A 13,983-nucleotide genomic window follows, 5' to 3' on the forward strand; every position below is an offset into this window, starting at 1 on the left:
GGTCAGGTCCAGAAAACTTAATCGCCCTGCGAGCACTGAGAACACCACAAGTGTGCAGACTGGACCCTGACCGAGGGTCACGAATACCCCGGGAAAAACACGCACCTGCGTAGGTGCAGGGTCACAGCAGCCCCCTGCGCGCACGCGCGGGTCGCCCATCCGGGCGGTTGGGCCGCGTCACGTGACGGGCTTGGCGCTCCGCCGTCACGTGACGCCCGTCCGCAGCCTCTGCTCTCCTCGGCTTGCGCCCCCTTCCGCCTGACGCGCCCCCGGCGGCGGCCGCGCAGCCCTGGCTCCTAGCGGGCTCGGGCGGCGGCTGCGGCGGGGCTATGGCGAGCGGCGGAGGCGGTGGTAACACCGGCGCAGGTGGGGGCCCGGGGCTGGGCTTGGGCCTAGGTCTGGGCCTCGGAATGGGTGAGGCCACCGGCGAGGCGGAGGAGGAGGCGGCCACGGCCGAGGCGGTGGGACGCCTGGCCACGACGCTGTGGCTGCGGCTCCGCGGCTGGGAGGCGGTGCTGGCGGCGGCGCAGCGGCTGCTGGTGTGGGAGAAGCCGCTGCACAGCCTGGTCACGGCGGCCGCGCTCAACGGCCTCTTCTGGTAACGGCCGGGGAGGAGGGGGGCGGGGCCGGGCTGCGCGGGGAGAGCGGGGGCGGAAGGGGTCAGGAGCACCTTTCCCTTTCTGGGTTGTCATTTGACCTGGGGAAATGATGCATCCCCCAGGTTTTGAAGACTGACGTCGGCCTAGGTTGCTGCAGTCCTCTATTTTTGGGTGGCGAGTTGGGCCTGGAGGTGCTGTACCCCCATCAGTGGGCGCTTTTCCGCCTTTAGTGATGAACGCTGGAGCCTCTCACTCATTCCCCGCTGGGGTGCCTCTCTCTCTGTCTCTCTCTCTCTCTCTTTTTCTCTTTCTCTCTCAAAGGTTGCTGTCTTCGTCGTCCCTCCGGCCTTTCTTCCTACTCAGCATCTCACTTTTGGCTTACTTTCTGCTGGATCTCTGGCAACCTCGCTTCCTCCCTGATGTTTCAGGTGAGTGGTTCTTCATTGAGCAAGCACCTGTTTGTGTACTTGTGCTTGCCTAGTGCCTGATCTGCTGGATGGGGGTGAGGGTAAGGTACAGCAGGCTGTTTGCTTTCCAGAAACACTCCGCACTCCACCATCTCAGTTTTAGGAAATTTCCTAAAACCAGAATCACCCCTTTCCCAAAATTGATGTTTCTGTGGATGTAGTGGTTTAAGAGTGGAGTTTGCAGCCAGCTTGCCTGGGTTTCATGCCCTACTCGCCACTTACTATATGTATAACTTTGTAAATAGTCTCAATTTCTGCCTCAGTTTTCTTATCTCTAGACTAGAGATGATAGAACTTAACATTCTAGGGAGATAAGGATTAAATGAGTCAACATACGATGCATGATTATGCGAGTGTTTCACTTGTGATAACAGTATTAGTTTCCTGGGGGTTTTCTATGTGTTATTTAATATGCATTTTGGAGCAATTAGGTGTCGGGCTGTGTGTGAATTGTATGGGATACAGACAAGAGTAAGATGTGGTTCCTGTGTTTACAAAGGGTAAAGTCTAAAGAAGGTTACAGATACAGAACATGTAATACCTGCTGCAGTTAGTATCTGGAGAAAATGTTCAGGACCTGCAGAGGAGGGACAACTATTTCTGCCTTGGGGAGTGTCTCCCAGTGCCTCTACCACTTAGTAATTTGTCACCTTTCTCTCTCCATAGCATCATCCCCTGAGGAGCCACACTCTGACAGGTGAGTTCAGGCCATCTCTTGAAGACAGTCTTGCTTCCTGGTGCTGAGGTCACCACAAAGGGGAGCAGTGCTGCAGCTTCTTCAGGCACATGCCCCAGCCTAGTTGAAGGAACTGACAGCAGGCTGGAGTTTTCTCGGTCCTAGGCTCCTGTGTTGGTATTTGTACGGCTGCTGCTTTTGAGCAGAGGGTTGAGTTGCCCTGGGCTTTGCTTGTACCCAGGACTGGGACAGTCTTCCTTTGGGAGGTGTGGGTTTTTACTTCCTTAGATAGAAGATCTCATCAGCAGTCTTAGAGGGATTTGAGTGCCTAGGAAGCTGGTGTCTGAGGCCTCTAGGGATCATGTCATGTCTCTCCAGTGAGGGTGCGGGGTCAGGCGCCCGGCCGCACCTGCTGAGTGTGCCCGAGTTGTGCAGATACCTGGCTGAGAGCTGGCTCACCTTCCAGATTCACCTGCAAGAGCTGCTGCAGTATAAGAGGCAGAATCCAGCTCAGGTAATTTCCCCACATCCTGTAACAAACAGTTCTTGAGAGTGAGGGTAGGGAGGTGGAACAGGCATGCTGTGAGGTGTGTTTATTGTAGACCTCCTGAATTGCAGACCTCCTTAATTGTCTTAGGTATCCTATTGACCTGACTGGATCACTGAATTTCTGGTGGAAATACCCATCCTGTTAACAACTGAGCAGTATTTTCTTACTTACGTGAGTTGGGCGCAAAGCTGGGCAAATTGGTTTTCACAGACCCCGTGCTCTTCTCTGCAGTTCTGTGCTCGAGTCTGCTCTGGCTGTGCTGTGCTGGCTGTGCTGGGACACTATGTTCCGGGGATTATGATTTCATACATTGTCTGTGAGTAAGAGTCAGCCCTGCCTTTTCTGTAGTCCTCCTCTTTTTTCTTTCCACAGACCAACTTAGGGGTTGGACTGTTTTCTCTCTTCAGTTCCCCATCTGTGAAGGTTTCCAGGAGTGCTGTAGAGCATTCCTACTAACAGTAGACGGGTCATCTAGAGAGGAGGACAGTAGATTGGGGATAGAAAGGGTAGTAATACTTGGGAAAGGACCAGGATTCCTTCATCTCTTCCTATTTGAAGACCAACTGAATGAAGATTACCTCGGAAATTGGCAGAGAGAACTCTGAGTGGACTTTCTAACCCACAGTGCTGAGTATTCTGCTGTGGCCCCTGGTGGTTTATCATGAGCTGATCCAGAGGATGTACACTCGCCTGGAGCCCTTGCTCATGCAGCTGGACTACAGCATGAAGGCAGAAGCTGATGCCCTGCATCACAAACATGACAAGAGGAGTAAGGGACTCTGTTAATCCAGGAGGGTGAGGGGGGAGGACCTGAATTATGACTTGAAATACCCTGGAATTTGGGATCATCTCCGGTTCCTTGGCCGTGTTTGTCCCCCACTATTGTCCTTGCTTGGACACTGCCTTATTGCTCTTCTCTAGAGCGGCAAGGGAAGAATGCACCCCCAGGAGATGATGAGCCACTGGCAGAGACAGAGAGTGAAAGCGAGGCAGAGCTGGCTGGCTTCTCCCCAGTGGTGAGGTCCAAGGGAGATGGGGATATCAAACTGAAGTCTGGGGGAATCTGTTTGCTTTAGAATTGCCGCCTCTCAAGGGGGTGGGCAGGGTGCTGTTATCCCCGTTTTGTTCATCCTGGTTCTCCTGCAGGTGGATGTGAAGAAAACAGCATTGGCCTTGGCAATTACAGATTCAGAACTGTCAGATGAGGAGGCCTCTATCTTGGAGAGTGGTGGCTTCTCTGTATCCCGGGCCACGACTCCACAACTGACAGATGTATCTGAAGGTATGGGAAGCCTTTTGCCTCTCTTGACCTTCCTTTTCATTTCATGGGTTGCTGGTTGTGCTCTCTGGCTCCTCAAATATTTCCTCTGAGGAATCAACCCTCTGATTTAAGTTCCTGAAAGACCTTAATATAAGGCCTGGCCTCGCATCCATCTCTTAAGTGTCATTGAACTATTAACTATTGTCAGAATAACAGACCCATTTTTAACCTTTTCTCTCTGCACAGACTTGGACCAGCAGAGCCTGCCAAGCGAGCCAGAAGAGGCCCTGAGCCGGGAGCTGGGGGAAGGAGAGGAGGCAGAGCTGGCCCCTCCTGAAGATCTGCTAGTCACCCCACCAGCCCCCTCAAGGCAAGCCCTGGAGTTGGAAGAAGGGGAGGAAGAAGATGTAGCAGCCAAGGAAACCTTGCTTCGGCTCTCATCCCCTCTTCACTTTGTGAACACGCACTTCAATGGGGCAGGGTCCCCCCAGGATGAAGTGAAGTGCTCCCCTGGAGGACCAGTGGAGACGCTGAGCCCAGAAGCAGTGAGTGGTGACCTCACAGCTCCGCCCAGCACCCTGTTACCCCCACTTTGCCTTGCTGAAAGTGACCTAGTCCCCTTCCCTTCCCCCTCTGTGGTCCCACCTCTTCCCCAGGACTCGCCCCAACCCCTGCCTGCCCCTGAGGAAGAGGAGGCACTTGCCACTGAGGACTTTGAATTGCTGGATCAGGGGGAGTTGGAGCAACTGAATGCAGAGCTGGGCTTGGGACCAGAGACACACCCAAAGCCCCCTGATGCTCCACCCCCTCCTCTCTTGGGGCCAGACACCCATTCTTTGGTACAGTCAGACCAAGAGGCCCAGGCCATGGTAGAGCCATGAGCCATGGGGAAAGAGCTGCAGGCACAGTGGGCTTCCTGGCTTGGGGTGTTGCTCTTTCCTCCTTTCCCTGCCACTCTGGGGTGGGGCAGTGTGTGGGGAAGCTGGCTGTCAATTGGTAGCCAGTCTACCCTCTACCTGCCTGCCTGCTGTCCTAGGCTTGGTGCAACACCTGTGCCTGGAACTGGTTTTAAGTTTGTAAATAATTTTCCATTTGGGTTAGTGGATGTGAACAGGGCTAGGGAAGTCCTTCCCACAGCCTGCACTTGCCTCCCTGCCTCATCTCTATTCTCATTCCACTATGTCCCAAGCCCTGGTGGTCTAGCCCTTTTTTTCCTCCTATCCTCAGGGACCTGTGCTGCTGTGCCCTCATGTCCCACTTGGTTGTTTAGTTCAGGCACTTTATGATTTTTCTCTCCTGTCCTGCATTCCCCTTAGCTTTGTTTCCCTGCTATGTCCTGTCCTTAGCAGTGCAACCCTTTGCCATCTCCTTCCCACAGGTACTGGCCAAGCTTTAGTGCGGTTCCTGGTCTGGGAGATAAAAAGAGTAATCCTGGAGTGGTGGGTCAGGCCAGTCGTTCTGCATTTAGGTTGCTGCAGTCTCTAAAAGCTTCACTGCACCCTTGCCCTAGTTCAGCCTTTTCATGATGCAGGAGAGCAGGGTCCCATAGCACGTGTTGGTGCTGGGGGTGTGAGCATGTGCTCTTGTCTTGTTGAGACAAGGGGCTTCCTTACTGTCCTAGGGAGGAAGAAGGAAACCTGCTCCCCTGGGCCATGGGTGGGACCCCCATTAGGGTCAGGAGGTAGATAGTAACATCTGTGCAGGTGTCAATTGGAAAAATAAAGTGTTGATTGGCTAGAACTGCTGCCTGCTTACCTGCCTGCCTCACTGTGAGCTGCCTCCCACACTGCGTGTTTTCCCCTTCTCACCCTTACCCCTTCTCCCCAGTCTTGCTTCTGGCTGTTCATTTATCTTGGTGCGAAACAAGGCCAGAAATGAGGATTACCCTGACAACCCTAACTGCCCTTCAGCCATCTTTCTGACCATGTGATATGTTTAGTGAGACTTAGCATGTGTGAATAAAGTGTATGCAGGAGGAAACTGCCTTGTCTTCCCAATTAGTAGAAATTCGGAGCCATAAAATTTGTTTTCTGCCATGTTGCTTACATCCTTAACACTATCCTCTTAAGAAGTCATCCATCTACATGCTAACAGCTTGCTCAGCCCTGATGTATCTATACTGGGCAGGCAAAACAATAATGCATCTATACATACTCTATCAACGGATTGAAAGTCAAGAAATACTAAAGAAATAGCACCTAACATTTTTCAAAGCACAATAAGTGCTTGGCACCATTCAAAGTGATTTACATGTATTAATGTGTTTTTTCCTTACAACTCAAGATATATCCTGTTATTAACTCCATAATACAGATCGGTTAACTTTCCTGAGAGTAACAAGGCCCAGTAAATGGTGGAGCCAGATCCAAACCCATGTGTTTTGACTCCAGCAAATACACTTGTTGAATAGTCAGCCCCTCTCCATCAATAGGATACAAAAAGGAAGATGCTGAAGGATGAGGGAACTGTAGAGCAATCTAATACCTTGGCTTCACAAAGGTTGGACTCATGCAGTCCTCCCTCTTTTGGGAAACAAAGCCCAGAACTGAGCAACTAATCTATGAATTCATCTCCTTAACCTTCAGCTGCAGGCACCATATGGCAATGCTGTCTTTTTGAGGTTGACTTCTATGCCTCATCTCTCCTGTGGGAATTTTCCATTTGTTTGGCATTTACCATCTTTCAGGGTTGACTGAGACCCTGTCCTATGCCACTGAAGGAATGTGAAATCATCATTATCTAGAGATTTCAGAAGAGTTTGGAAATCAGTTCTAATCAACAGGCAATTCCAGAACAGAATTAACTAGACTGGCTGCTAAATGCTCCACCTTAATTTTGTAAGTTTGGAGCTCCATAAGGGCCCATTATTGCCTTGGTCTGATGGTTGCTACATATTTTGTCTATTTTTTCCATTATCAGGTGTCCTGGCCATTTTGTGTACCATGATGAAAAGCACAAGAAGACAGCTTTTCCTATATGTGAAAGAAAAATAAGCAGAAATGTGAAACCTATCATTAGGCTAAACAAAAATTAACAATGGAAGTACAGGCTTGAAGAAAAAGGGTTGGCTGTATGTTTATGTTGTGGTAGGAAACAGTGTACTTTATGTATCCAAACAGCTAACAGTGTAACTTGGCTGCTCATAAATTAATTTAACTTTAGTCTGCATTAATAGAATTGTAGTCTTCAAAACAAGGAAAGTAGCAACTTCTGTATTGAGCACAAGTTAAAATACTGCTGAAGAAGTGTTTGCTATGCAGTGTGCTCAGGAGAACTGTTGAAGGAATTGGGAAATGTTTAATCCAAGAAGAGAGCCTAGTTGGGTCAGGTTAGCTGCCTTCAAATTGTGATAGTTTGTAAGGTTTCAGAGGGCAGAAATTAAATCTTTGAGTAGCCTTAGATTGATAATAGAATTTAGTTTTCTGGCCGAGGGATACTATAAAACATTTAATTTTTTTTTTTTTTTTTTTTCTCTTTGTGGAACTGGGGATTGAACCCAGGGCAGCACAGGACACTGAACTAAAAGTACTCCAGCCAACGAATGATCTTTAAAACACATGGTCAAGTTCTAACGACAATCTTATCGTGGAAGAACATTTCATTACCATGCCATTTTTCTTTTAGTTTCTGTGTAAAGGTTGCTTGGACTTCTCTCCCTCCACCTGTTTCCCTAAATGTTGGTAATATTGTTGGGTGTCACTAGCTGGCATTCTTTGTACTCTGCTTATTCATCCTAGGCAATTTCACATATTTACCTATTGGTTTCCACTTATTTGCTGATAACATCTAAATCTTAGCTCCTTTTCCAGAATTTCCAACTAAGCATCTCCAGTTGAATGTCCCATGGGTGCCTTCTGCTCAACAGATGGAAAACAACTCATTCTCTTTCTACTCTGCACTCTACTCCCCACCTTCCTCAAACCAAAGGCTTCTTCTGAATTTTCTATCTTGTTTGTTGGAACCACTAATCATGATGACCTACTTGTCCCTCACCCTACACCCAGTGGTTCTCCAGTTGCTGCCAATTTGGTCTCCTAATCACTTTTTGTCCACCACTTCCATCACAGTCCCAATTCACATCCTCCTCATCTCGGACAGTTTACCTGCCCACATTCTCATCCCCCACCCCAAATGAACACTTCTAAAAATGTCTATTATTTTTGGTTGCCAGGGACTGAACTCAGGGCCTCAAGCATAGTAAGCTTGTACTCTACTGTTGTGCTACATTCCCAGCCCCTAGATTATTTAAAAATATAAATTTGACAAACTTTCTGCCATTTAATATTTATTAACCAAAGGCTTATCTACAAGATTATAAATTCAAGCTCCCTGATAGAGTTGTCTGAAACTGGGCATATAGGCTCTTGTTCGTATTGCAAGCAGCTCCAGAGGCTGAAGCAGGAGGATCACAAGTTCAAGATGGCTTCAGTGATTTAGTGAATTAGACCATATCCCAAAATGAAAAATAAAAAGGACTGGGGTCATAGCCCAGTGGTAAAACACCCCTTCCCCACTACTCAGCTGTGCTACTTACTTGCTCTACACTGTATACACCCCATGCACCCCAAGCCTACACAGCACAGCACCTCAGCTAGGGTGCGCCCCTCCCTTCAAGTGCCAGAGATCAAACCCAGGGTCTCATGCATGCTAGGCAAGTACTCTGCCACTGAACTACATCCCTAGCTTCTCGCTTTTTTATTTTTTTTATTTTTTTGATACTTGGAATTGAATGGGGGTCGGGGGTGCTCTACCACCTGAGCTACATTCCCAGGTCTTTTTGTTTGTTTTTAATTTTAAAAAAGGGCTTTGCTAATTTGCTGAGGGTCTCACTAAGTTGCTGAGGCTGGCCTCAAACTTGTGATCCTCCTGCCTCAGTTTCGTGAGTTGCTGGGATGACAGGCATGTGACACTGCACTGGCTCTTTACTTACTTTTAAGATGTCTTCGGGCCACACTTCATCGACAGACCTGCTCTGATCTCCCATACCACACCCATTCCCATATCAGTCCTGCTCTTCTAGTGTTCCTATGGTATCTTAGGCATACTTTTGTCTTTCTACATATTACATAGAATTTTCATATGTTCTCTATGTGTACATGTATCCATAACTTTGAACTATTCATTCTTGAAGACAGAGCCTGCTTTATTCATCTGGATATCCCCCAAATCTACCACAGTGCTTGACACATAGTAGGTGCTCAATAAATGTGTATTGGACTAAACTGAACAAGTACACTGTAATAACTAGTTCCAACTTTTGAAGCAGACAGTGTAAATAGAATTTGGTGGTTGGTATGTCTGTTTAAGGTAAATATCTTGCCTTTGTTAGTTATTGTTCCAGAGTGGATAATAGCTAAATTAAAATAATTCACAGACTGTGAGTTCTTTGTTTCTGGACTAGGTCAAAGACCATGAAAACAATCTAGATCTGGAGAATCATATTTGCTGGTTTTGGAGCGAAAGGTATTCTGAGTTTAAGGTAAGATTGCCCAACTAGCTTGAACTATTATGACTGCATCAAAATATCATGTTATTTGGAAAATAGTTTTGGCTAACATATTTAGACTCAAATATTTTGATCAAACAATCTAATCACAGCCAGGCGTGGTGGTGCATGCCTATAATCCTAGCAACTCGGGAGACTGAGACAGGAGGATAGCAAGTTCAAAGCCGGTCTCAGCAATTTAATGAGGCCCTAAGCAACTCAGTGAGATCCTGTCTCTAAATAAAATACAAAAAAGGGCTGGGGATGGGGCTCAGTGATTAAGTGCCCCTGGGTTTAATCCCCAGTACAAAAGAAAAAAAACTAATCATATGTAGTAGGACTTACTTGAAAAAAATTGACCTGCTACTCAGCAGAAATGAGTAATTTTTAAAGAAGTTGATTGTTTTTGTTTGTTTTTGTTGTTGCAGTGCTGGGGATGAAGCCCAGGGCCTCCTGCATGCTAGGAAAGTGCTCTGCCACTGAACTACATCCCCAGCCCTTTTTATTTTTTATTTTGAAACAGGGTCTTACCAAGTTTCCCAACTGGCCTTGAATTTGTAGTCGTCCTGCTTCAGCCTCCTGGTTCTCTGGGATTAGAGGTTTGTGCCACCCATAACCAGCATGATGGATGTTTTTAAGTTGACTCCACTTCATAAATGTTTTTCATCAAAAATAATAAAAAAGCTGGAACTATTTAAGATTAAAAAGAAGACCAATGGCTGGGGTTGTGGCTCTGTGGTACAGCACTTTCCTAGCTCGTGTGACGTACCAGGTTCAATCCTCAGCACCACATAAAAATAAATAAATAAAATAAAGGTATTGTGTCTGTATTCAACTAAAAATACATATATTTTTAGAAAGGAGATCAAAGCTGGATGCAGTGTCACACAGCAATTCAGAAAGCTGAGGCAGGAGGACCTTAAGTTCAAGGCCAGTCTCAGCAACTAAGCTAAGCCCTAAGCTACTTAGCAAGGCCCTATCTCAAAATAAAAAGGTCTGGAAATGTAACTTAGTGGTAAAGTATCCCTGGGTTCAATCTCCAGTACCAAAAATAAGCAAACAAACAAAACCAAAGAGACATGACAAATGCTAAATGTGATCTTGAATTGGATGCTTGGTGGGGGGAAAAGGGCAGCTATAAAGGACACTATTCAGACAATTGGTAAAATCTAAATATGGCTATCATATAAAAGTATATTGAGTTTTATAGCTAAAAGCCCTTGCCTGGCATATATGAAGTCCTGAAATCAATCATCACAATACTTATACACACATATATACATTGTATCAAGGTCAAATTTCATGAATTTAATAATTGCACTATAGTTATTATGAATGGATATCCTTATTTTTAGGATATTGAAGAATTTAGAGATACAGTTCTCTAAATTTTATCAAGTAGTTTAAATTATAAGAATATATGGTGTATGTATGTGTACATTGTATCAAGGTCAAATTTCATGAATTTAATAATTGCACTATAGTTATTATGAATGGATATCCTTATTTTTAGGATATTGAAGAATTTAGAGATACAGTTCTCTTCAAATTTTATCAAGTAGTTTAAATTATAAGAATATATGGTGTATGTATGTGTACATGTGTACGTGTATAGAAAGAGAAAATGATAAAGCAAATATAGCTACTTGTGAAAGAATACATAGATAAAAATAACTAGAAGTTTACTATTCAGTGGATAAACACATGGCGATATATTTAGATAAAACTAAATAGAATGAACAAACTATGGGTAGACACAAAAATATAGATGAATTTTGTAAACAAAATATTGAGCAAAAGAATAAAGACCAAAAAATATATATGATTCCATTTATATAAAATGAATTTAGACTGGTATAAGGCAAGTTAGTGGCCACCTTGATGGTGGGGGGAATAACTGGAGGGGTCTTCTGGAATTCAGTAATCTTTTTTTTTTTTTTTCTTTTGGTGCTGGGTATCCAACCTAGGCCTTAGCAAATCCTGGGCAAGTGCTTTACCACTAGAAGAGCAGATATATAAATGAGAAATAGAAAAGGACCAAACATTATCAACACAGAAAGCCATCAAATCATAAAGATGAATAAGAGAGGAAGAACTGAACAAAGAATATTCAACTAGAAGAAAATCAACAAAATGACAGGCACAAGTTCATACCTTTCATTAATAACTTTAAATATAAATGGTGTTAATTATTCATTTAAAAGGCACAGGCTGACCAGACATGGTGGTACATGCCTCTAATCCCAGTTACTCAGGAAGCTGAGGTAGGAAGATCACAAGTTTGAGGACAACTGGACAATTTAGTGAGACCTTGTCTTAAATGTTTTAAAAAGACACAAATTGAATGGATTAAAAAACAAGACTCAACAATATGCTGCCTACAAGAAACTCACCAATAAAGATGCACACAAACTATAAGTGAAAGGATGAAAAATTATATTCTAAGCAGATGGAATCTTAAAAACAAGCAAGAATAGCTATACTTATATCTGACAAAATAGGTTAGCCAAAAGCAGTACAAAGAGAAAAAGATGGTCTCTATATAACAAGGGATCAATTCATCAAGAAGATATAATGATTATAAATCTACATGCATCTAATAACAAAGCACCCAATTTTATCAAACACTAATAGACAAAAGGAAAAGAAAGGCTCCAATACAATAATAGTCAACAAATTTAAAAATATTGAAATCATATCTTGTATCTTTTCTAATCACAATGGAATAAAATTAGAAACCATAGTAAGAGAAACTTTAGAAATTATACAAATTGGTAGAGACTGAACACCATACTTTCGAATGAACATTAGGTTATTGATGAAGTCAGAAGGAAATTTCAAAAAACTCTTGAAGAAAATGAAAACAGAAATGGCATATCAAAATCTGTGAGGTACAGCAATAGCATTATTAAGAGGAGTTTGTAGCAATGAGAGCCTTCATTTTAAAAAATTGAAAGATTTAAAGTAACCTAATGATTCATTGCAATATCTTAGAAAACAAACCATAACCAAAATTAGTAAGAAATAATAAAAGATGAGAACAGAATAAATAGAAGAGCCTAAAAGAATGATACAAAGGATCAATGAAACAAAGAGCTTGTTCTCTGAAAAGATATACAAAATTGACAAATCTATCGCTAAAGAGAGAGAAAGGGAGAAGTTAGAAACATCACTATGGAAAGTCAAAGGATCAGTAGGAATTATTTTGAAAAACTGCATGCTAACAAATTGGATAATCTAGAAGAAACAGACAAATTTTGGAAACGTGACCTGCAAAAATTGAACCAAGAGGATATAAAAAACGGAATAGGGGCTGGTGTTGTGGCTCAGTGGAAAAGTGCTTGCCTGGCATGTGCGAGGCACTGGGTTCAATACTCAGCACCACACAAAAATAAACAAAATAGAAGTATTGTATACATCTACAAACAAACAAAAAATTTTTTAAAAAAAACAGAATAGACCAATAACAAGTAATAAGAGTCAATCAGTAATAAGTGTCTCCCACCCAAAGAAAAATCCAGGAACAAATGGCTTTACTGCTGAATTATTTTACCAAACTTTTTTTGGTGTGTGTGGGGGTATTGGGGATGGAGCCCAGGGGTGTTCTGCCATTGAGCTACATCCCCAACCCTTTGTATTTTTTATTTTGTGACAGGATCTCATGAAGTTTCCCAGGCCGGCCTCAAATCCATGATCCTCCTGCCTCAGTCTCCTGTGTCACTTGGGATTACAGGCACACAGCACTGCACCAAACTTGAATTTTACCAAACTTTTAAATTTTATTTTAATTTTTTCATACATGTATATAGGGTAATAATGTCTATCTCAATCTACCATCCTTCCCATCCCCACCTACCCCACCCCTCTTTTCAGTCCCCTGTATACAATCTGAATTTTCTTCATTCTTCCCTACCCACCCCACCACTATAGATCAACATCCGCTTATCAGAGAAAACATTCAGCCTTTGGTTTTTGGGGATTGACTTATTTCACTTAGCATGATATTCTCCAGTTCTATCCATTTACCTGCAAATGCCATAATTTCATTTTTAAAAAACTGAGTAATATTCCATTGTGTATATGTACCATATTTTCTTTATCCAGTCATCTGTTGAATGGCATCTAGGTTGGCTCCATAGTTTTGCTATCATGAATTGAGCTGCTGTAAACCTTGATGTGGCTGCATCACTGTAGTATGTTGATTTTACTTCCTTTGGGTCTAAACCAAGGAGTGGGATAGCTGGGTCAAATAGTGGTTCCATTCCAAGTTTTCTTAGAAATCTCCATACCGCTTTCCCAAGTGGTTGCACCAATCTGCAGTCCCACCAACAATGTATGAGTGTAACTTTTTTCCCACATCTCAACCAACACTTATTATTGCTTGTATTTTTGATAATTGTCATTCTGACTGGAGTGAGATGAAAGCTTACAGCAGTTTTGATTTGCATGTCTCTAATTGCAAGAGATGATGAACTTTATTCATATGTTTGTTTATTGATTGTATTTCTTCTTCTGTTCAGTTCCTTAGCCCATTTATTGATTCAGTTATTTGTTGTTTTGGTGTTAAGTTTTTTGAGTTCTTTATATATCGTAGAAATTAGTGCTCTGAGGTGTGTGTGATAAAGATTTTCTCCCATTTGGTAGGCTCTCTCTTCAAATTATTGTTTCCTTTGCTGAGAAGATTTTTAATTTAAGTCCATCCCATTTATTGATTCTTAATTTTACTTCTTGTTAAGGAAGTCAGTTCCTAAGCCCATACGATGGAGATTTGGGCCTACTTTTTTTCTATAGATACAGGGTCTCTGTTTTAGTGCCTGAGTCTCTGATCCACTTTGAGTTGATTTTTGTGCAGGGTGAGAGATAGAGAGTTAATTTCATTTTGTTACATATGGATTTCCAGTTTTCCTAGCACCATTTGTTGAATAGGCTGTATATTTTTGGCACC

General features: G+C 43.5%; 1 protein-coding gene across 7 annotated transcripts; it reads left to right on the plus strand.

The window, feature by feature from the left end:
- The first annotated feature begins 316 nt into the window (after positions 1 to 316).
- RETREG2 (reticulophagy regulator family member 2) lies at positions 317 to 12,747 on the plus strand. 7 transcript variants are annotated; one of them, XM_079132234.1, is made up of 11 exons: positions 317 to 598; positions 921 to 1,027; positions 1,733 to 1,763; positions 2,121 to 2,256; positions 2,524 to 2,608; positions 2,918 to 3,061; positions 3,214 to 3,308; positions 3,439 to 3,574; positions 3,800 to 4,098; positions 8,955 to 9,032; positions 12,694 to 12,747. In XM_079132234.1, exons 1-11 carry the CDS (start codon positions 330 to 332, stop codon positions 12,730 to 12,732), a joined length of 1,419 nt encoding a protein of 472 aa, XP_078988360.1. In that variant the 5' UTR covers positions 317 to 329; the 3' UTR covers positions 12,733 to 12,747. The 7 variants fall into 7 exon arrangements, with proteins under 7 accessions (XP_078988360.1, XP_078988361.1, XP_078988362.1 ...); XM_079132235.1 differs by lacking the exon at positions 12,694 to 12,747 and adding an exon at positions 9,562 to 9,606; XM_079132236.1 differs by lacking the exon at positions 8,955 to 9,032.
- Positions 12,748 to 13,983: the final 1,236 nt, after the last annotated feature.

The sequence above is a fragment of the Sciurus vulgaris genome (assembly GCF_902686455.1).
Source record: "Sciurus vulgaris genome assembly, chromosome: 3".
NCBI classification, from domain to species: Eukaryota; Metazoa; Chordata; class Mammalia; order Rodentia; family Sciuridae; genus Sciurus; species Sciurus vulgaris.